Genomic DNA, 23,199 nt, shown 5'->3' on the forward strand with positions numbered 1-23,199 from the left:
ACACAATCTGTCTGACTGTGGATTGGTGGAGTCCAAACACTTTAGAGATGGTTTTGTAACCTTTTCCAGCCTGATGAGCATCAACAACGCTTTTTCTGAGGTCCTCAGAAATCTCCTTTGTTCGTGCCATGATACACTTGCACAAACATGTGTTGTGAAGATCAGACTTTGATAGATCCCTGTTCTTTAAATAAAACAGGGTGCCCACTCACACCTGATTTGTCACCCAATTGATTGAAAACACCTGACTCTAATTTCACCTTCAAATTAACTGCTAATCCTAGAGGTTCACATACTTTTGCCAGTCACAGATATGTAATATTGGATCATTTTCCTCAATAAATAAATGACCAAGTATCATATTTTTGTCTAATTTGTTTAACTGGGTTCTCTTTATCTACTTTTAGGACTTGTGTGAAAATCTGAGGATGTTTTGGGTCATATTTATGCAGAAATATAGAAAATTCTAAAGGGTTCACAAACTTTCAAGCACCACTGTAAATGTACACTCAGCAGTTCCAATTAGGCATTCTCCAGAGATTGTTCACATGATGTTTTGGTTTCCAAAAACAAACAAACACAATTGATTGTTTATTTAAACAACTTACCACTTATAAAATGATCGGAGCAGACTTTGCTGTGTTTGGAAGGCTGATAATCCTTGCGGTTGATTCTCGCAAGCCATAGATTTCTCCTTTGTATGCTGAGTTTGTTTGCTCGCCTTCGTGCTCCCGTACAGTGGGAATTCCATAAAAGCTCCGCTTGACTTCATCATCTGACCTATTACAACAGCCGTGAATACAACAGGTGTGCACCATTGCTAGCTTTAAATAGCCTGCTTGGGTTCTTTTGAAGACTTTGTACTCGCGCGTTACAATGTGTGCTCAGTCACCCGTACGGTAAGCTGGACCCCCAAGATGGCTGCCACTAGGGAATCCCCGACTCTGTGACGTCATGTGAAAACTATCTATTGGTTTAATGCTAACTTGGTTGGTTGTTTGGGAAACGCACCCCTGAACGTGAGTTGTAGATATTTATGCTCAAATCCACTCAAAGTAGGGGGTGGGGCACCATCACGCTGTGTCTTTAAATTATATTAATTTCTTATAGGCCTACTTGTATTTCCTAGAATGTAAATGTAAGGAGTGACATATAAGCTATGTGCAATGTACAATATTCTTAATATCCACTGTAGATTTTGGTAGGTGTGTTGGGTATCTCTGTAAAGCCTCAGCTGCGCATGCCGCCTGGCAACGCGCACCCTTGCTACGTGCGCTAGGTGAAGGATCGGTCAGTGGAGAGCTCAGCTAAGCTCAGCATGTTTAATTCCCCAAGCCAATGACAAGAACTTTCGTGAGAAATAACGCGAACGTCTGCATCATGCAGGATTTGCGGGCGGGAGCGGGACAAAATATGGCAGGCACGGGCGGGAGCGGGACTGAAAATCATAATTCTTTGCGAGAGCGGGCGGGAGCGGGACTACACAATGCGGGAGTGGGCGGGAGCGGGACTGAAAATTCTGTCCCGCGCAGACCTTTACTCCAAAACCTGTATGTACCTTTCAGCAGTACCTTTCAGCATTAATGGTGTCTTCACAGATGTGAAAGTTATCCATGCAATGGGCAGTAACACACACCCATACTGTCACAGATGCTGGCTTTTGAACTTTGCACTGATTACAATCTGGGTGGTCCTTTTCCTCTTTAGCCCAGACAAATGTTCCATGAGTTCCAAAAACAATTTGAAATGTGGATTTGTCAAATCACAGCACACTTTTCCACTTTGCATCAGTCCATCTCAGATGAGCTCGGGCCAAAATAACTCAGCGGTGTTTCTGGATGTTGTTGATATATGGCTTTCAATTTGCAGGTAGTTGCAGTGATGAACTATGTTTACCAACAACGGGTTTCCAAAGTGTTCCTGAGCCCATGTATTAATGTCATTTATACAAGAATGTCAGATTTTAATGTAGTGCCACCTGAGAGATTGAAGGTCATGGGCATGCAGTGTTGTTTTTTGGCCTTGTCCCTTACATGCAGAGATTTCTTTGGATTCTCATCTTTTGATGATATTTTAGATCATTGATGGTGAAATCGCTAAATTCCTTGCAATTGTACATTGAGAAGCATTGTTCTTAAACTATTGAACTACACTTACTGGCCACTTTATTAGGTACACCCACACACCTGCTGTTTTGTGCAGGGCTTTGAACCAGAATTTTTTTCCTATTGGTTCGTTCCGAACAGAAACGGAATTTTAACGTTTCCGGTTTTGGGTTCCACCATTAAATAGACGTTCCCGAACCGGTTAGAACAAAAAAATTTCGTTCCCGGAACGGTTAATTACGTTCCCTGTCAGCTGTTTAACAAATGGCTATAAAATTATGCCTCTGTCTCATCCAGCTTAAGCCAAATGTAGGCTAATTCTATTACAACCTTCATTAAATAAGACAAGAAATAATTCAAAACAATTATTATTTCAAATGTTGGCGATTTGGATTCTCAGTATGTCTTCCCATCTACACAAACAGAAAAAGTGCCAGAAATGAAAGATAATTCGTTTAGTGTGTTACCAAAGGCTAGTCAGGCCCTATAGAGGGCTACCGCATGACGTCACCGCGCCGCGAGATTTTGTTAGGCGCCATATTGGAAGACCAAGTACACATCTATGCAAGTACATACATACATAAAACAAACTACACCTGAAATGTAGCCAGGGCCGGTTCTGCCCTAATCTGGACCCGGGTGCAACATTGCGCAAACCCCCCCCCCCCAAAAAAAAACAGTCTAAATCAGGACAACCATCACATAACTATAACTATAAACATTTTAGATCAACTATTTTAACTAAATGGGCTATAATAAATAAGCCTGCAGGCAGCCACGGCGGGCCGCCTCAGAAAAGTAACCATTCAATGACACAACTGAAAGCCTGCAGCCATGGCAGGCTGCCTTAAAAAGAAACCATTTGTCCTACCTTAAAACTCGTTTTGCATTTTCTGCCTCCTTTTTTGTATTTTCGACCCTCCGTTTATTTTCTTTCCTTTTCTGAAAACCCGATTTGTGTCCAGACATTTTGTTCTGCTACCAACGAACTAACTCGTCAGGTCTCGTCTCTCGAGCCCGCGATGATTCCCGTGGGAAGGGCAACAATTGATACATTTTTACAAACAGCCAATAGGGAGGTTGCATCGTTCAGGCTCTTCTTTGCTCACACACTCAGTAATGCAATTACTCACTTATTATCACATGGAGAAGTGATAGCAGTCCACCTTCCCGCTCTCTCCATTCGGTCAGCGACCGTCACACAGGAAGTGAACCCCAGCGGGTCATAGAAACTTGCGCAGGAGAAGAATGACTTTTTTTATTTGTAGGCTACGGAAACTTTGAGGAACTAAATAAAAACCGGTATTAACCGGTTACCATTATTTTTAATAAGCGTTTCTGTTCCGGAGCATAAAAAATAATAACGTTTCTGGTTTCGTTTCTGTTCCATGTGAAATAGAAAAAGTTCCCGGTTTTCGTTTTCGTTCCTTGAACCGGTTCAAAGCCCTGGTTTTGTGCCGTTATCTAATCAGCCAATCCTTTGACAGCAGCACAATGCATAAAATCATGCAGATACAAATCAAGAACTTCAGTTAATGTTCACTTCAAACATCAGAATGGGAAAAATAGTGATCTCTGTGACTTTCACTATGGCACGGGTGTTGGTGCCAGGTGGACTGGTTTGAGTATTTCAGAAGCTGCTGATCTCCTGGGGTTTTCACACACAACAATCTCTAGAGTTTACGCAGAATGGTGTGAAATTTTTTTTTTTTTTGAGTGAGCGACAGTTCTGTGGGTGGAAATGCCTTTATAAATGAGGTCAGATGAAAATGGCCATATTGGTTTGAGCTGCCAGGAAGTTTGTTGTAACTTATATAATCACTCTTTCCAACCATGGTGAGCAGAAAAGCAACTCAGTATGCAACAGCAGAAGACCACATTGGGTTCCACTCCAACTAGCCAAGAACAGGAATCTTAGAATCAAGAACAAGTTCCTATTAACTTGGCCAGTGAGTGTATTTGCCCACCCAGTTTTTCACAAAATGGTGAACTTTGCCTTACCCTTGATTGTGAATGACTAAGCCTTTCTAATGACCAGTTAACCTGTTTATCATAAACAGGTATGGTCCAAACAGATGTTTTTTGAGCAATCCACAACTTTCCCAGTCTTTTGTTGCCCCGTCCCAGCTTTTTTGGAACGTGTTGCAGGAATCAAATTCAGAATGATTGTATATTTACAAACAAGAATAAAGCTTATCAGTTTGAACATTAAATATCCATTCATCATCCATAACCGCTTATCCTGTGCAGGATCACAGGCAAGCTGGAGCCTATCCCAGCTGATTGGGGCAAGAAGCGGGGTACACCCTGGACAAGTCGCTAGATCATCGCAGGGCTAACACACAGAGACAAACAACCATTCACATCTACGGTCAATTTAGAACCACCAATTAGCCTAACCTGCATGTCTTTGGACTGTGGGGGAAACTGGAGCACCCGGAGGAAACCCACGCAGGCACAGGGAGAACATGCAAACTCCACACAGAAAGGCCCCCATTGGCCACTGGGCTCGAACCCAGAACCTTCTTGCTGTGAGGCGACAATGCTAACCACTACACTACCATACTGCCCACATTAAATATATTGTCTTTGTATTGTATTCAACTGAATATAGGTTGAAAAGGATTTGCAAATCATTGCATTCTGTTTTAATTTATGTTTTACACAGTATCCCAACTTTTTTGGATTCAGGTTTGTGAACACACTGTGTCTATGTAACACTAACCATTGATTTTCTAATGTTCTGAAATTGACTACATGCGGAGTGAGGAAAAAAAAAAGTTTTACAGTGACCATTTCAAGTCCAGTAATGTCAACTTTAGGGTCTTTGCTTGAATAGCTGGCTATCCCTCTTGATTTGCTAGTCGGTACAGATTACACCTAATACTTTGCTGCAAGAATAGCAAGAATTCTCTACAAATTCACAAATCATACCTTCATAATCACAAAGAAAAGGCATTGAGTACAGTTGGGCTACCAGAACAGTAAGTTTTTCTGTCAGCCGAATTAATAGTCGGGGAGTTCCTGGGGACTCTCACTGTGCTAGTGGTAGAGTCTATCATGTCAAAAAGCAGGTTATAATTAAAAAGGCATACATAAATAATCCGATCAAATATGCATTTTCTCATCTTCTATTTTTTTCTCCTTGGAAAAAAAAGATTATAACACAGCAATATGATAGATTTTAAACTTTAGATAAAAAAAAGAAAAATGATATCCAACGTGATGTGTTACACAGACAGACATTGATGTGAAAGACAATGCCAGAGAAAAATAATAAGTCTCCATCAAAAAGAGGAAAGTAAAATCACTCAAAGAAAATGTAAAAGGAGAGAAAAATCAATGACAGAAATATTTAGAGGGTTGTCTTTTACAGTCTAGTCATTTTGGGTTCCCATAGTCATTAGCAGTGCCACCAGTCATTAAGATGAGCTCAGTCAGAGACAATATGAATGTTCAGGTGTGAGGCTCCAGCATTATGGTGGAGGGCCTGAACTACACCCAGATGCAACTACACACTTACCTTGTGCTTTGCACCTGCTAAGTGTAACAGTATAACAGAGTGATCATGGTAAAATGGCATGTGGAAATACAACGTGTGTCAATTTGGCCACTCTTATTTTCAAAATAAGCTCGTTTCTGTGCAACTGAGTGCAGGTGGACAGTGATCTCTAAATATGATAGATAAACTATAGAACTGGAAGAATATGATGGATGAGCTATACAAGAAATATCATTAACACTAATAATGTTAAAATGCCCTGTAGAGTGCAATGTGTACAGGCTATAACTGGCAGCGACTGTAGTTGCAGGAGAGTCAGTATACTGTGTCTGTATACTTTTTAACTTATTATTTCATAGTATATAATTTAGAAAACTGTAAAGTCTTAAAGAGCTTTAGAAAAACGTGCAGCACTTAAAAGACAATGTAAAACATGTACTATGAAAATCCATAAAATTAAAGCATTTTTCTCCATGTTCAGTACATGCATATATTAGCATAGAATTAAAGTCTTTTATACTGTAGCTCCAGCACAGAAAATTCACTGACATGAAGAATAATAATCTCATGCTCTCCTCATCGTGTTTGTGTATTTAGACACCAACTTCATTCCTCAAGTTGAACAGCATGAAAATAGCATTGTTCTGCTGTGTATAAGTCTATGTTTATTGCAGTAAATCATTCATACGCCACAGCACAGGAGTTATGCTGTAATACTTTGTCAAGTGCCTTGTGTTACAGCATGAACCGATTCTATCTATCTATCTATCTATCTATCTATCTATCTATCTATCTATCTATCTATCTATCTATCTATCTATCTATCTACAGTATCTATCTATTCATCCATCCTTCTTTCTGTTAGTGGTCTATCTATTGGCCCTTTTCCACTACCCTTTTTCAGCTCACTTCAGCCCGACACGGCTCGCGTTTCGACTACCTCAGAGCGGCGCGACTCAGCTCACTTCAGCCCTACTCAGCACCCAAAACTCGCACCATTTTGGAGTAGGGCTGAAGCGAGCCAAACCGAGCCGAGTGGGGCTAGGGGCGTGAGGAGACACTCCCCTGTGCAATGATTGGTGAGGAGTGTCCTCACATGCCCACACATGCCCCGCGAGCACGCTGGGATCTGTAAACACCGTAAACCCGGAAGAAGAAGAATTACGAATTACGAGAATTTCTGAAGCCTTATGCGCCTCGCCTCATCTATACGCTCTTGCCAGTATCTGTTGGCGTTGTCGGTGACAACAAGCCACAGCACCAAGACCAGCAACACTAACAACTCCATGTTTATTGTTTACTATCCGGGTCGTGAGACTACCGCTTAAAAGGTCACTGATGTCACTGTTTGCGCCGCCTAACGACATCACGTGACATCCACCCACTTTCGCTAACTCCACCCAACGTGTCCACCCACTTCCAGCCAGCACGGTTCAGCGCGGTTGTAGTCAAAATGCAACTCCAACAGCCCCACTCAGCTCGACTCAGCCCAACTCAGCACGGCACGGCTCAGCCCAACTCAGCCGTGTTGGTAGTGGAAAAGCGGCATACAGTGGTGCTTGAAAGTTTGTGAACCCTTTAGAATTTTCTATATTTCTGCATAAATATGACCTAAAGCATCATCAGATTTTCACACAAGTCCTAAAAGTAGATAAAGAGAACCCAGTTAAAAACAATGAGACAAAAACTATTATACTTGGTCATTTATTTATTGAGGAAAATGATCCAATATTACACATCTGTGAGTGGCAAAAGTATGTGAACCTTTGCTTTCAGTATCTGGTGTGACCCCCTTGTGCAGCAATAACTGCAACTAAACGTTTCCGGTAACTGTTGATCAGTCCTGCACACCGGCTTGGAGGAATTTTAGCCCATTCCTCCGTACAGAACAGCTTCAACTCTGGAATGTTGGTGGGTTTCCTTACGCTTCAGGTCCTTCCACAACATTTCGATTGGATTAAGGTCAGGACTTTGACTTGGCCATTCCAAAACATAAACTTTATTCTTCTTTAACCATTCTTTGGTAGAACGTCTTGTGTGCTTAGGGTCGTTATCTTGCTGCATGACCCACCTTCTCTTGAGATTCAGTTCATGGACAGATGTCCTGACATTTTCCTTCAGAATTCGCTGGTATAATTCAGAATTCATTATTCCATCAATGATGGCAAGCCGTCCTGGCCCAGATGCAGCAAAACAGGCCCAAACCATGATACTACCACCACCATGTTTCACAGATGGGATAAGGTTCTTATGCTGGAATGCAGTATTTTCCTTTCTCCAAACATAACGCTTCTCATTTAAACCAAAAAGTTCTATTTTTGTCTCATCCGTCCACAAAACATTTTTCCAATAGCCTTCTGGCTTGTCCATGTGATCTTTAGCAAACTGCAGACGAGCAGCAATGTTCTTTTGGAGAGCAGTGGCTTTCTCCTTGCAACCCTGCCATGCACACCATTGTTGTTCAGTGTTCTCCTGATGGTGGCCTCATGAACATTAACATTAGCCAATGTGAGAGAGGCCTTCAGTTGCTTAGAAGTTACCCTAGGGTCCTTTGTGACCTCACCGACTATTACATGCCTCGCTCTTGGAGTGATCTTTGTTGGTCGACCATTCCTGGGGAGGGTAACAATGGTCTTGAATGTCCTCCATTTGCACCCAGTCTGTCTGACTGTGGATTGGTTGAGTCCAAACTTTTTAGAGATGGTTTTGTAACCTTTTCCAGCCTGATGAGCATCAACAATGCTTTTTCTGAGGTCCTCAGAAATCTCCTTTGTTCGTGCCATGATACACTTCCACAAACATGTGTTGTAAAGATCAGACTTTGATAGATCCCTGTTCTTTAAATAAAACAGGGTGCCCACTCACACCTGATTGTCATCCCATTGATTGAAAACACCTGACTCTAATTTCACCTTCAAATTAACTGCTAATCCTAGAGGTTCACATACTTTTGCCACTCACAGATATGTAATATTGGATCATTTTCCTCAATAAATAAATGACCATGTATAATATTTTTGTCTCATTTGTTTAAATGGGTTCTCTTTATCTACTTTTAGGACTTGTGTGAAAAACTGATGATGTTTTAGATTATATTTATGCAGAAATATAGAAAATTCTAAAGGGTTCACAAACTTTCAAGCACCACTGTATCTGTCCATCTATCTATCCATCCATCCTTCTTTCTGTCAGTGTTCTATCTATCTATCTATCTATCTATCTATCTATCTATCTATCTATCTATCTATCTATCTATCTATCTATCTATGCATCTGCCTATACTTCCATTCATTCATCATGCTATCTCTTTTGATACTTATCCATATAAGGGCTTATAACTTTGAGATAGTGAAGACTGAATTTTAAGGACAGACACCAAGAAAAATGAGTACAGTGTAAGAATAAAATATTCTGATACAAAGTATAATAAACTTACTTGACATCCATTTATGACTTCAGTCACAGCCTAGAGTTTATTTCCTAAATAGATATTGTTTGAGGTGATAAAAAAACATATAATTTCTATGGCAACACAGCTACACTCCACTGGAATTTGGTTTTAATGTTTCTGTTTTATCATCTGAGAGGAGGAAGCTTCTGACGTATCTGACCATGAAAAGTCAACATAACTGCAATCAGGACTAATAGCTTCTCTTCCTTCTTTGAAATTATTTGAATTTTTTAACCCTTGCTCCAAGAGATATTTTCAGCTACTGGTAAGTGTTGAAGTGTCATCCTGCACTGGAAAAAAAATTTTGAATGTTGTTCAGTCATATTTAAGAGAACATACTATGTAAAGTGTCTTGCAAAAGTATTCATCCCCCTTTGTGTTTGTCCTGTTTTGTTGCATTACAAGCTGGAATTATAATGGATTTTTTGGGGTGTTAGCACCATTTGATTTACACATGCCTACCACTTTAAAGGTGAAAATTGTTGTTTTATTGTGATACAAACAATAATTAAGATGGAAAAAAAGAACAGAAATCTGGAGTGTGCATAGGTATTCACCCCCAAAGTCAATACTTTGTAGAGCCATCTTTTGCTGCAATTATAGCTGCAAGTCTCTTGGGGTATGTCTGTCTTAGCTTAGCATATCTACCCACTTGGATTTTTGCCCATTGCTCAAGGCAAAACTGCTCCAACTCCTTCAAGTTAGATGGGTTGAGTTGGTGTACAGCAGTCTTCAAGTTATGCCACATATTTTCAATTGGATTGAGGTCTGGGCTTTGACTAGGCCATTCCAAGATATGTGATGAGCAAAAGAAGCATTAATTAATTAATTAATGCTTCTTTTGCGATTTTCTCAGATTTGTTTCGGCCGACATGTGTCCATGGATTCCATGACTCATCACATATTTAAATGTTTCCCTTTAAACCACTCCAGTGTCTTTATACGAGGTTTCTCCGCTGCTGCCTCTCCTGGCAGGGGGTTTCCTCCTGCACGTCATTTGAGGTGACTGACTTAAGAATGCTCCTTCTGCTTGCCTCCATGGAGGACAGCACCTTGTGACTCAGACCTTTGAACCTTCACAGGGTTTTCAAGTGGGCACCCCCCACTGGTGTTTTGCCGATTGGCCCACGACACCTCAGAGGGGCTTGACAGCAGAACCAGCATTCTGGAACCACCCCCTCTGACTCTCAAGCCTACTCATCACTCAGCTCTGTCCTCCTTCTCTTCTGCCAGCCTGGTTGTGCCATTGGTCATTCCTTCTCAGACAAAGCCATCTAGATGCTGGCTCAGCCTCCTGGAGATGTCTTTAATCAGTTTCTTGCAGGCAGGGCCTCTCACCCCAAGAACTCCTAATGCCCTCCAGAGTGATTGCCCTGGGAAGCCCCTGCAGCCTACTTCCACTGGGAGGTTCCAGGCCCTCCATCCCCTCTGCTGACACACAATGTTGAGAGTTTGATATCTTCCATGCTTGTGTTCATGCACCTCCACAATCCTTTCCTCCCAGGGTACCATAAGTTCCAGGAGTGCCACCTGCCTTGTGGCCCTTGACCACAGAATGATGTCAGGATGGAGGTTGGTGCTAGCTAACTCTTCTGGGAATTTAAGCTGCCTTCCAAGGTCAACCCTCATCTCCCAGTCACCTGCTGTAGCAAAGATCCCTGTACCCCCTGCATCTTTGCTTGCCTTCACACCTGGCTTGAGGAAGTTAATGAAGTGGGGTCATTTGGCTTGTGAATTGATGGTCTTCTGCTTCCTCTCCCTCTCCAACCCTTTGGCCAGCTGGGCCAGCACCTGATCATGGCACCACCTGAACCTTCCATCCATTAGGCTTGCTTGGCATGCTGACAAGATGTGCTCCAAGTTGGCCGGCCTCCCACAGAGCACGCAGCAGGGATTCTCCACTAACCACCTTTGCAAATTTGTGGGTGTTGGTAGGACATCATAGACAGAGGAGAGGAGAAACTTAATTTGATGCTTCTCCATATTCCAGATATCTTTCCAGCCCAGTGATCTGCCCCGTATGCCATCCCACCTGGTCCAGTTGCCCTATTGCCTCAATGCCACTGCTTTGGCTTGCCTGACCTCTTCCTCAACCACCCGGATCTCCTGCACTGTCCTTTGCTGCTCCTTTGGCTTTGCTTGCCTCCAGCTTGTTCTGGTGATGCAGCCTAGGCCCAACCTCCCCTGGTTCACCATCCCCACAATGTCAGCATGCTGAAGTCACTCCTCTGCCTCTCTCAGTGTACTGCTAGCTCTCCACTTATGTTCTGTTCAGGTGTTGATGTCAGCCTGCCAAATGGCTTCATCCTCACTGTTCCTCAGTATTGTGGCCAACCACACTTTTGCTGTCTTATACTCATCCACAACTGATGTCAATGGCAGCTACAGCTTGCTCCCTGAACTGTACAAGCTGATGGAACAGAAGATCCTGGGGACAGACAGTCACTTCCTCAAGAAGCTGTTGATCTTTCTTTCCAGGGCCTCAACTGTTGACAAGGGCGCCTCATACACAAGTAGTGGCCACAGAAGGAAGGACTCCATGTTGGTAGCCCCAAGCCTTGTACTTCTCTGTAAGACCACTCCTCTCCAGGGCTCTCACCCACACCTCTGCTTGTTTAAGCATCTCATTTACACTTGCCTTCTCATTCAGCTCACCTCTGTACCACCTCCCCAGGCTCTTTACAGGCTTCTTGGTGACAGTTAGTAGCTTTAGCAGTTTTGCATGTTTAGGGTCATTGTCCTGCTGGAACATGAACCTTCATCCCAGTCTCAAATCTCTGGCTGACTCAAACAGGTTTACCTCCAGAATTGCCCTGCACTTAGTGCCATCCATCTTTCCTTCAGTCCTGACCAGCTTTCCTGTCCCTGCAGATGAAAAATATCCCCACATCTTGATGCTGCCACCACCATGTTTTCCTGTAGGAATGGTGTACTCAGGGTGTTGGATTTGTACCACACATGGCACTTCCCTTGATGGCCCAAAAGTTCAATTTTAGTTTAATTTGACCAGAGAATCTTCCATGTGTTTGGAGAGTCTGCCACATGCTGTTGGGCAAACTCCAAATGTGTTTTCTTAAGCAATGGCTTTCTTTTCTGGGCACTCTTCCATAAAGCCCCACTCTATGTTGTGTACAGCTTAAAGTGGGCCTATGGACAGATACTCCCATCTCCACTGTGGATCTTTGCAGCTCCTTCAGTGTTATCTTTGGTGTCTTTGTTACATCTCTCATTAATGCCCTCCTTGCCTGGTCTGTGAGTTTTGGTGGGTGGCTTTCTCTTGTCAGGTTTGTAGTGGTGCCATATTCTTTCCATTTTGCTATAATGGATTTAATGTGCTCCCTGGGATATTCAAAGTTTGGGATATATATCCCAAACTTATATATATATATATATATATATATATATATATATATATATATATATATATATCATCTCATTATCTCTAGCCGCTTTATCCTTCTACAGGGTCACAGGCAAGCTGGAGCCTATCCCAGCTGACTATGGGCGAAAGGCGGGGTACACCCTGGACAAGTCGCCAGGTCATCACAGGGCTGACACATAGACACAGACAACCATTCACACTCACATTCACACCTACGGTCAATTTAGAGTCACCAGTTAACCTAACCTGCATGTCTTTGGACTGTGGGGGAAAAACTGGAGCACCCGGAGGAAACCCACGCGGACACGGGGAGAACATGCAAACTCTGCACAGAAAGGCCCTCGCCGGCCACGGGGCTCAAACCCAGACCTTCTTATTGTGAGGCGACAGCGCTAACCACTACACCACCGTGCCGCTATATATATATATATATATATATATATATATATATATATATATAAAACCCAACCCTGATCTATACTTCTTCATAACTTTGTTTCTGAACTGTTTGGAGTGCTCCATGGTTCGCATGTTGCTTGCTTCATACTGTTGCAGAGTCAGGGTCCTTCCAGAACAGGTTGATTTATACAGACATCATGTGACAGATCATGTGACACTTTGATTGCACACAGTTGGATCTTAATCAACTAATTATGTGACTTATGAAGTTAATTGGTTGGACCAGCTCTTATTTAGGGGTTTCATACAAAAAGGAGTGAATACCTATGCACACTCCAGATTTCAGAGTTTTTTTCCATCTTAATTATTGTTTGGATCATAATAAAACAACAATTTGCACCTTTAAAGTGGTAGGCATGTTGTGTAAATCAAATGGTGCTAACCCCTCAAAATTCATTTTAATTCCAGCTTGTAATGCAACAAAACAGGACAAACACCAAGGGGGATGCATACTTTTGTAAGACACTGTTTGGTTTACATTAAAAACATTAGGTTTCTCATCAAAACATGATTTCATTGCTTATACTAAAATTAAACACGTTTCCAACTGCTAGATTTGATTGTGTAGAGTAAGCATGATCAATCCAAGTAGTATTAACGTAAACATGTTGGCAATGAAGGGAACTATAACTATCGAATTAAATTAAGGTGCCCAACCTAGATATGATAGAAGAGCACAGTCATTTAAAACTCATTCATTCCTTTATCTTCAGAAACTGCTTTATCCTGGTCAGGGTCATGATGTATTAGTAGATCCAGAGCCTACCCCAGGAACACCACGCACAAGGCCAGAATTGACCCTGAATGAATGCAGGGCGCCATGTACATACATATTCAGACACTCATTCACACCTAGGGGCAATTTGTATTAGTCAGTTCACCTATTGGCATATTTTTGTGTGATAGGACAAAACCAGAAAACCTGAAGGAAACTCATGCAGACACAGGGAGAACATGCAAAACTCCACATAAACAGTAACCCAAGAATTGGGGACACTGGAGCTGTGGGGGAGCAGCACGACCCACTGCACCATCATGCTGCCAGTTTAAGCCTCCAATTATCTTTGTCCTATAATGTTTTAAATTTGATTCTTGAAATTAAGTTGTTTACAGACTGCTCTATAGAAAATGTATCATTATCAAAGTTATGAAATAAATAAACAAACTGGATTCCCCCCCGCACACAGCTGGTTTCATTTTTAAAGGTTTAAGTTGCACATCATTGCTTTGGGATGTGAAATTCCAATCCTTTATTCATGCTGTGAAAAAGGCTTTGAATCCAAAGACACTGTGATCCATTTCAGTGCCAGGGCCACATTCAGTGTCAGGTGGCATACATACAGTATGGTTGGGTGCACAGAACCAGAACAATGAACACAGGATTATTGAGGAAATAACTGTTTCAGTCAGCTATTGAAAGGCTGACTGTTATCTCTGGTATCATACACTGAGGTGTGTGTAACCTACACATCCTCATCCTCTATATCCTAGCAGCCCAGAAATGCAACATTATTCTGACCATTCTTCATTTTCCCTCTATCTTTTCACCCTATATCTCTTTCTTTTATTATGAGACAAAGAGTCAAGCAGCCTTTTCCCCACCAACAACAAGGTCCAATTCAACCCTGGATGAAGGTTCTCTTTTCTCTCCATTTTCCTTTCTTTCTGTCCCACCCCATTTTCAGGATCTTATGGCCATCAATCTAGAGCCTTACCGTTTCTGTGGTGTCAATATGACTGGTTTCCGTATCCTAAATGTGGATAATCCTCAAGTGGCTTCCATTGTGGAGAAATGGTCCACAGAGAAGCAGATCCCTCCAAAACCTGACTCTGGTCTCCTGGAAGGAATTATGACGGTATGCTTAATTGTGTGTCTTCTTGTTTGCTATACTTCATACATTTTCTGTTTCTACTGAAAAAAAAAACATGCTGAATGAATACCCAGGAAAAGCAGTATATGAAATAGGAATGAAAGGAACATAAAATGTGTAATTTTCTAGAGTCATGCACAGACTCTTGGAAGACTAAAAACAGATTTCTAATTTAAATAATTTTGATCCTTAGATTTATGACAGTTATTATATTAGTTCTAAGAAGAAATGTGGGCTGTGCAAGACAGGCTATTTTCTTTAATAATAATTATTTTCCCATTGAAACATTGTTTTCCCATAGGTTTTACCGACATAAAATGTGGATTTTCTGCATTGCCTTTTCTATGAATACCACAAGCACTTAATTACTCTGGAAATGCCATAAGCATGAAATCGCTTACCATCTTACCATAAACGTTAAGGCAGTGTACCTTTAATATCTTTTTTGCTGAACTGGACTGTTCCGGTTATTCACATGGCTCTCTGCACAGGAGGGTGTCACATAAATAATTTAACACTTCTTGAACTATGTTGTTTACCAGAGAATTTAAAAAAAAACCTGATGCGTATTGAGCTGCTGTGCTGAGATATCAGTGCATACCAGAATCTCTACTTCCGCCCCTCCTCCTGACTTACATGCTTTTGATGCGCCTCTGCAAATGGTGCAGAAACACGTGTATGTTGTTTGTCTGCATGCTCTGCTGCGTCTTCTCATGTCAGCTGAAATAGTGTCCTGCTTTATTTCAGACAGATGCTGCTCTGACATATGACGCGGTCCACATTGTATCCGTCTCCTATCAGCACGCACCCCAGATGACAGTCAACTCTCTGCAGTGTCATCGCCACAAGCCCTGGAGGTTCGGCGGGCGCTTTATGAGCTTTATTAAGGAGGTAATGACTACAGCAAAAGGCTGGGGCACTGCAACCCTCATCCCAGTCCACTGGGATTCACATTCAGGTCTGCCTAGGATATGTAAATGACATTTAGAAGAAATTGTTCAGTGCAGATGAACTGTAGTAGTTTTTGAAGAAGTTTGACATAAAGCCAGCTCCTGAATTGTTGGCACCATTGGTTGAGTTAAAAATGCTGTGTGTGTGTGTGTGTGTGAGAGAGAGAGAGAGAGAGAGTGAGAGAATAAGCTTATTTCCATTAAAGATTATACTCTGTATGAGAAAAATACAAATTGCTGTCTGTAAAAGGCTGACTGTACATGCCTTGTTTCTACTTTTCAATACACATAATGTTTTCCTTTTGCTATGTAGTCAGTGTCTTTTTGTCTGAACCTGAAAATCATGCCAGAATAGAACAAATGTACTTGATTTTTTTTAAAATCCCTTTTCCCCCTTCACCTTAAATGTATGTAAAAAAGTCCATTTTATTTATGTCCTACTTTCCAGATGAACCCATCACTGTTCATTCTGCTCAGAAGTGAGAATGGCATAATCAGCTCTTATTTTGACTCACAAGAGACTCTGTGATTGTGACTCATAATAAGCAGATTAGAATTGTAGAGCGCTGCTCTGTGTGTAGGAAAAAAAAGAGGACTACAGAATCAGTGTGAAGAGTGTTGTATCTGTTTGACTAAGTCAGAATAAATGTCCCTGTAAAGTCTCATCATCCTCTAAACAAGTCCCTTTTGGGCCTGGTCTCAGTGTGAATGAGTGTGTTTGTATTAGCAGGGGAAAAGGGGTCTAAGCATTGCCATGTACATTTTTTTCTTGCATTCGCTCTAGACTGGAGTGACTAAGATGGTCAATAATTAAGACTGAAATCTTTGGGGAGTTTATGGCTAAGGCTCTGGGATGTAAAATTTAATTAAAAAAAAAAAGGAAATATATGCTCTGTTTAGTGTGCTAGCATGTGGTATACCTTACCTGTTTGTGTCTTTCTGTGTGTCAGATTTCAAACATTTTCCCTTCCTCTTTTTTTCTGTATAGTCTCAGTGGGATGGCCTGACTGGACGTTTGTGTTTCAACAAGACCACTGGCCTGAGGACAGATTTTGACTTAGACATTGTCAACCTGAAGGAGGATGGCCTGGAAAAGGTGATAATTCAAATTCATTCTAATAAACTCTAATTTACACAGGGTCATAGAAGAAACCTTTTTTTTTTTAGAAGAAACCTTTATTCGTCACATGCACACTTCAAGCACAGTGAAATTCATCCTCTACATTTAACCCATCTGAAGCAGTGAACACACGCACACACACCCAGAGCAGTGGGCAGCCGAGAGCACCCAGGGAACAGTCAGGGGTTCGGTACTTTGCTCAAGGGCACCTCAGCCCAAGGCCGCCCCACGTCAACCTAACTGCATGTCTTTGGATTGTGGGGGAAACCGGAGCACCTGGAGGAAACCCACGCAGACACGGGGAGAACATGCAAACTCCACACATACCCCTTTTCCACCAAATCAGTTCCAGGGCTGGTTCGGGGCCAGTGCTGGTGCTGGTTCACAACTCGTTCAACTTGCGAGCCAGCTGAGAACCAGTTTGCTTTTCCATAGCTCGCAGTGCTAAGGGAAGACACGTCATTACGTCGCTGTATACGTCAGTTACGTCGCTGTATACGTCAGTTACGTCGCTACGTTTGCATAAACCTTGGTACGAATATCGAAGCAAAAACAACACGGAAGAAGCAGCAGCATCAACAATAATAATAATAATGGCTGACTTCGCGTTTGTACAGCTGCTGCTTCTCGTCGCTTAAAAATGGCGATCTTTCGCGGTCTTGTTATTGTTGTTGGTCTTAACAACTCCGGCCCCCCGCTGACGTAAGCGGTTCTTTCCTCTGGCCCAGCAGAGAGTTGGTGCTAGCCTTGAACCGTTTTTTCTGGCCCCAGAGCCAGTTCTTTGTCAGTGGAAACAGAAAACCCGGTTTCAAACTAAGCACTGGCCCCGAACCAGCCCTGGAACTGCTTTGGTGGAAAAGGGGCAACAGAAAGGCCCTCGCCGGCCACTGGGTTCAAACCCGGAACCTTCTTGCTGTGAGGCGACCATGTTAACCACTACACCACCGTGCCGCCCATAAAGAAGGACTTAATATGACAATTTTGCCCATCATTATTCAGACCTCAGACATAACTGCCTCAGCCTTCAGAGAGGCATGCAAGAGTTGTGTTTTTGGGATGGAGTTTGAGTAAATCAGAGGCGTGTCTCAGTTATGCATGATTATGACCTGGAACTTAAGCGCACCTGATAGTCGATATAACAACAATATGCCACTCTGAGATTTATGTTTTGGGTTGTAAATAACACAAAATACAGTTGAGGCTAAAAAGCTTACATACACTAAGGATAAAGATATTCAGTCTCAGTTTTTCACAGCTCCACAGGTCATGTTACAATACATTTCTTTTTTCAAGGCAATTGGGGAATCTACTTTGTTCATATCAGAGGCCATTTTAAAACAATCACTTAAAGACAGATTTATTTCAGCTTTATATCACAATATCAGAAATATACAGTATCAAAGATACACTAAAATTACTGTCTCTTTAAATAGTCTGGATCATTCCAGAAATTAATGCAATGACATTTCCAAGTTTCTGAATGCCCAGTTGTCATAACTAAGAGTTAACTGGGAAAGGTCTATGTTCATAACCAGTGCCTTTTTGCCCTCAGACAAAAAATGTGGACCTGCACAAGTCTGGTTCCTCCTTAGGAGTAATTTAGAAAGACCTGAAGCATCTGTACAAACAATTGTTTGCACATATAAAAATTCTAGGACACACAGACACTGCATCATTCAGGAAAGAAGCACAAATTAACTATCACTGATAAAAAAAAACTTTGGTCCTAAAGGTTCAACTAAACTGCAAGACAACAACAAAGAAACTTGTGAAGGACTTGGAGCCATCAGGTGACAAAAAAAAAAATGTACATTTACCATTAAGAGAGCCCTACATCACCATGGCCTGAAAAACAGACTGAAGTTTGCAGACGATCACTAGCCTTTTGGAGTCATGTTCTCTGGTCACATTTAGCCATATTGATCAGCATTATGTATTGAGAGAAGCTTATGGACGGCTACCCCAAGTGTTTCATTCAAGTTCAAGCATTTAAAAAGCAATGTCACCAAACACTACAGGTGATTCTCAAAGAATTAGAATATCTTGAAAAAGTTCATTTTTTTCATAATTGAAATCATAAAGGTAAACTTTCATATATTCTATATTCATTACATGTAAAGTTAAATATTTCAAGCCTTTATTGTTGTAATTTTGATGATTGTGGCTTATAGCTCATGAAAATAAGAAATGCAGTATCAAAAAAGGATTTACAATTCAGAAATGTCCAACTTCTGAAACGTATGTTCAGTTATACACTCAATACTTGGTTGGGGACCCTTTACCAAAAATGACTGCATCAATGTGGCATGGCGTGGAGACGATCAGCCTGTGGCACTGCTGACATGTTACTGAAGTCCAGGTTGCTTTGATGGCAGCCTTCAGCTCGTCTGTATTTTTGGGTCAGGTGTTTCTCATCTTCCTCTTGACAATACCCCATAGATTCTCTGTGGGGTTCAGGTCAGGCGAGTTGGCTGACCAATCAAGCACAGTAATATCATGGTCAGCAAACTATTTGGTAGTAGCTTTGGCACCGTGGGCAGATGCTAAGTCCTGCTGGAAAAGGAAATTGGCATCCCCATAAAGCTTGTCAGCAGATGGAATCATGAAGTGCTCTAAAATCTCCTGGCAGATGGCTGCATTGACTTTGGACTTGATAAAACACAGTGGACCAACACCAGCAGATGACATGGCACCCCAAATCATCACAGACTATGGAAACTTCACACTGGACTTCAAACACCTTGGATTCTGTGCCTGTTCACTCTTCTTCCAGACTCTAGGACTTCGAAATGAAATGCAAAATTTACTTTCATCTGAAAAGAGGACTTTGGACCACTGAGCAACCGACCAGTTCTTTCTCTCCTTAGCCCAGGTAAAATGTTTTTGACATTGTCTCTGGTTCAGGAGTGGCTTGATATTAGGAATGTGACAGTTTCCTGAAGACGTCTGTGGGTGGTGGCTCTTGATACACTGACACCAGCCTTTGTCCACTCCTTGTGAAGCACTCCCAAGTTCTTGAATCGGGTTTTCTTGACAATCCTCTCAAGGCTGTGGTCATCTCTGTTGCTTGTGCACATTTTCCAGCCAGCCTTTTCAGCAATGACTTTCTGTGACTTACCCTCCTTGTGGAGGGTATCCGTGATCGCCTTCTGGACAACTGTCAAGTCAGCAGTCTTCCCCATGATTGTGGTTGCATGTACTGAACTAGACCAAGAGATACACAGTATTTATACTGTTTGAATAGTAATTTACTCAAACTCATCTCATCTCATCTCATCTCATTATCTCTAGCCACTTTATCCTTCTACAGGGTCGCAGGCAAGCTGGAGCCTATCCCAGCTGACTATGGGCGAAAGGCGGGGTACACCCTGGACAAGTCGCCAGGTCATCACAGGGCTGACACATAGACACAGACAACCATTCACACTCACATTCACACCTACGGTCAATTTAGAGTCACCAGTTAACCTAACCTGCATGTCTTTGGACTGTGGGGGAAACCGGAGCACCCGGAGGAAACCCACACGGACACGGGGAGAACATGCAAACTCCGCACAGAAAGGGCCTCGCCGGCCATGGGGCTCGAACCCGGACCTTCTTGCTGTGAGGCAACAGCGCTAACCACTACACCACCGTGCCACCCTTACTCAAACTCAAAATTAAATATTCCAATTTTTTGAGATTTTTTTTTTTTTGTGTGTGTGTGTGTGTGCGCTGAAGGCCATAATTATCAACATAAAAATTCAGAATTGCTTGAAACATTTTAGTTTATGTGTAATGAGTCTAGAATATATTCAGTCTTCACTTTCTTAAATAACTGATGGAAAGTATTGAACTTTTCCACAATATTCAAATTTTTTGAGAAGCACCTGTATGTCACAAAATGTGATGTCATAAAGAAAAGCTGAAATAAATCTATCTCTTTAGCTTTTATTTTCAAATGATTTCTTCTGGAAATAAAGTACAGTGCCCTGTGATGACCTGGCGACTTGTCCAGGGTGTACCCCGCCTTTTGCCCGTAGTCAGCTGGGATAGGCTCCAGCTTGCCTGTGACCCTGTAGAAGGATAAAGCGGCTAGAGATGATGAGATGAGATGAGATGAGATAAAGTACAGTACATACCTTAAAAGGCTTAACACAGCTTGAATTTGATATTTTTAGCCTGCCTAACTATACATACAGATGTGAAACGGTTAGCACTGTCACCTCACAGCAAGAAAGTGCTGGGTTTAAACCTCATGGCCGACTGGGGCCTTTCTGTGTGGAGTTTGCATGCTCTTCCAGTGCCTGCATGGGTTTCCTCCAGGTGTTCCGGTTTCCTCCTACAGTCCAAAGACCTGTGGATTAGGTCAGCTGGCTACTCTAAATTGTCCCTAGGAATGAGTGTGCTCTGTGTTGGCTCTGCAATAGATTGGCGACCTGCCTAGGGTGTACCCCACCTCTTGCCAAAGTCAGCTGGGATTGGCTCCAGTTCACCAGTCACCCTGACACTGACAACTGGTATAGATAATGTATGTATGCATGTATGACTGGATTATCGTCCCTTTAAAGTCCAGACAAAGGTTTGAGGTTTGAAGGAACTTTACTAATGAAACTTACTTAAAGTGAGATGTAGGTATTGGAGATGAATTATTTACAGGAAACCTCATTTAATTAAAAAAAAGCATGGGCATTTATTATTTAGACAACTCAAAATAACAAGAAGCAGGATAAGTTAGCTTACAGTACTGTAGCAAGTGTTCTAGGTGGGTGGAGCACAGAAGCATGGCAGGCCAGTACTGAGTTCTCAATAACTCTTTTATTGTCAGCTTTTCAGCTTCTATACGTTTACTTATACACATATACACACACGCCACACACACGTGTTCTGGTCGGGAGAGAGCCCGCTCTGCTCTCACTCTCCTCCTTAGATAGGGCGCGGTCACTGGGGAAGACACACAAACACAGGTTAATCCACATCAGGTGTAGTGATTCTGCCACTTACCTTCCCTGACATAGCCCTCCGGTCACAGACCGACGCTTGACCATGCCCCCACTGCCATATACCCCCACCGCCCGACTCAGGCCAGGCAGCCGTCTGGCCCGCAGCCGACTCCCCCCCCTTGACGGGAGAGGAAGTCCGCCACGACCATCTGCACCCCCGGCCTGTGGACCACCTTGAAGTTAAAGGGTTGGAGTGCCAGATACCAACGGGTGATCCGCGTGTTGGCATCCTTCATGCGATGGAGCCACTGGAGGGGCACGTGGTCTGAACAGAGGGTGAAAGGGCGTCCCAGCAGGTAGTAACGGAGGGCGAGGACTGCCCACTTGATGGCCAGGCACTCCTTCTCTATGGTGCTGCGCCCCTCATGCACTGACAGCTTTCGACTTATATACAGCACTGGGCGATCCTCCCCCTCCACCTCCTGGGACAAAACAGCCCCCAGCCCTCTGTCCGACACATCCGTCTGCAATATAAAAGGGAGAGAAAAGTCAGGGGAGTGTAACAGTGGCCCCCCCACACAGTGCAGCCTTTACCTCAGAAAAAGCCCGCTGGCATTTCTCCGTCCACTGGACCGGATCTGGTGCCCCTTTTTTAGTGAGATCAGTCAGCGGGCTGGTGACGTCCGAATAATGAGGTATAAACCTGCGATAATAGCCAGCCAGCCCCAGGAACTGTCTCACCCCCTTTTTGGTCTTGGGCCTCGGGCAGGCCGCAATCACTGCAGTCTTGTTAATTTGGGGACGCACCTGCCCATTGCCCAAGTGGAAGCCCAGATACCATACTTCCACCCACCCAATCGCACACTTCTTCGGGTTGGCTGTGAGACCCACCCGCCTCAGCGACCCAAGGACGACCCTCAGGTGTTGTAGGTGCCGCGGCCAGTCATTACTATAAATAATGATGTCGTCAAGGTACGCGGCAGCATAGGTGGCATGGGGGCGGAGGACCCTATCCATCAGCCGCTGAAATGTAGTGGGTGGCCCAAACAGCCCAAAAGGAAGTGTGACAAACTGGTGTAAGCCAAACGGTGTGGAAAAGGCCATTTTCTCTTGGGATAATGGAGTCAAGGGGATCTGCCAATAACCCTTTGTCAAATCCAGTGTCGAGTAAAAGCGAGCCGTGCCTAGTCGATCGAGCAACTCATCAATACGAAGTATTGGGTACGCGTCGAATTTAGACACCGCATTGACTTTTCTATAGTCCACACAGAACCGGACCGACCCGTCGGCCTTGGGTACCAAGACCACCGGACTGCTCCAGTCACTGTGGGACTCCTCGACAATGCCCATTTCGAGCATGGTCTCGAGTTCTTCCCGAACCACCTTTTTCAAGTTTCAAATCAAATCAAGTTTATTTGTACAGCGCTTTTAACAATA

At 42.8% G+C, this 23,199-nt stretch overlaps 1 protein-coding gene across 1 annotated transcript in view; it reads left to right on the top strand.

Annotated features, from left to right (window-relative positions):
• grik3 (glutamate ionotropic receptor kainate type subunit 3) overlaps positions 1-23,199 on the top strand; it is a 258,630-nt gene that overhangs the window by 136,111 nt on the left and 99,320 nt on the right. The window contains exons 6-8 of the mRNA XM_060922177.1: positions 14,585-14,755; positions 15,518-15,661; positions 16,709-16,816. Of these exons, the coding sequence (XP_060778160.1) occupies positions 14,585-14,755; positions 15,518-15,661; positions 16,709-16,816 (423 nt within the window). The remainder of the gene's footprint in view (positions 1-14,584; positions 14,756-15,517; positions 15,662-16,708; positions 16,817-23,199) is intronic.

The sequence above is a fragment of the Neoarius graeffei genome, chromosome 5 (genome assembly GCF_027579695.1).
Source record: "Neoarius graeffei isolate fNeoGra1 chromosome 5, fNeoGra1.pri, whole genome shotgun sequence".
Taxonomy (NCBI): Eukaryota; Metazoa; Chordata; class Actinopteri; order Siluriformes; family Ariidae; genus Neoarius; species Neoarius graeffei.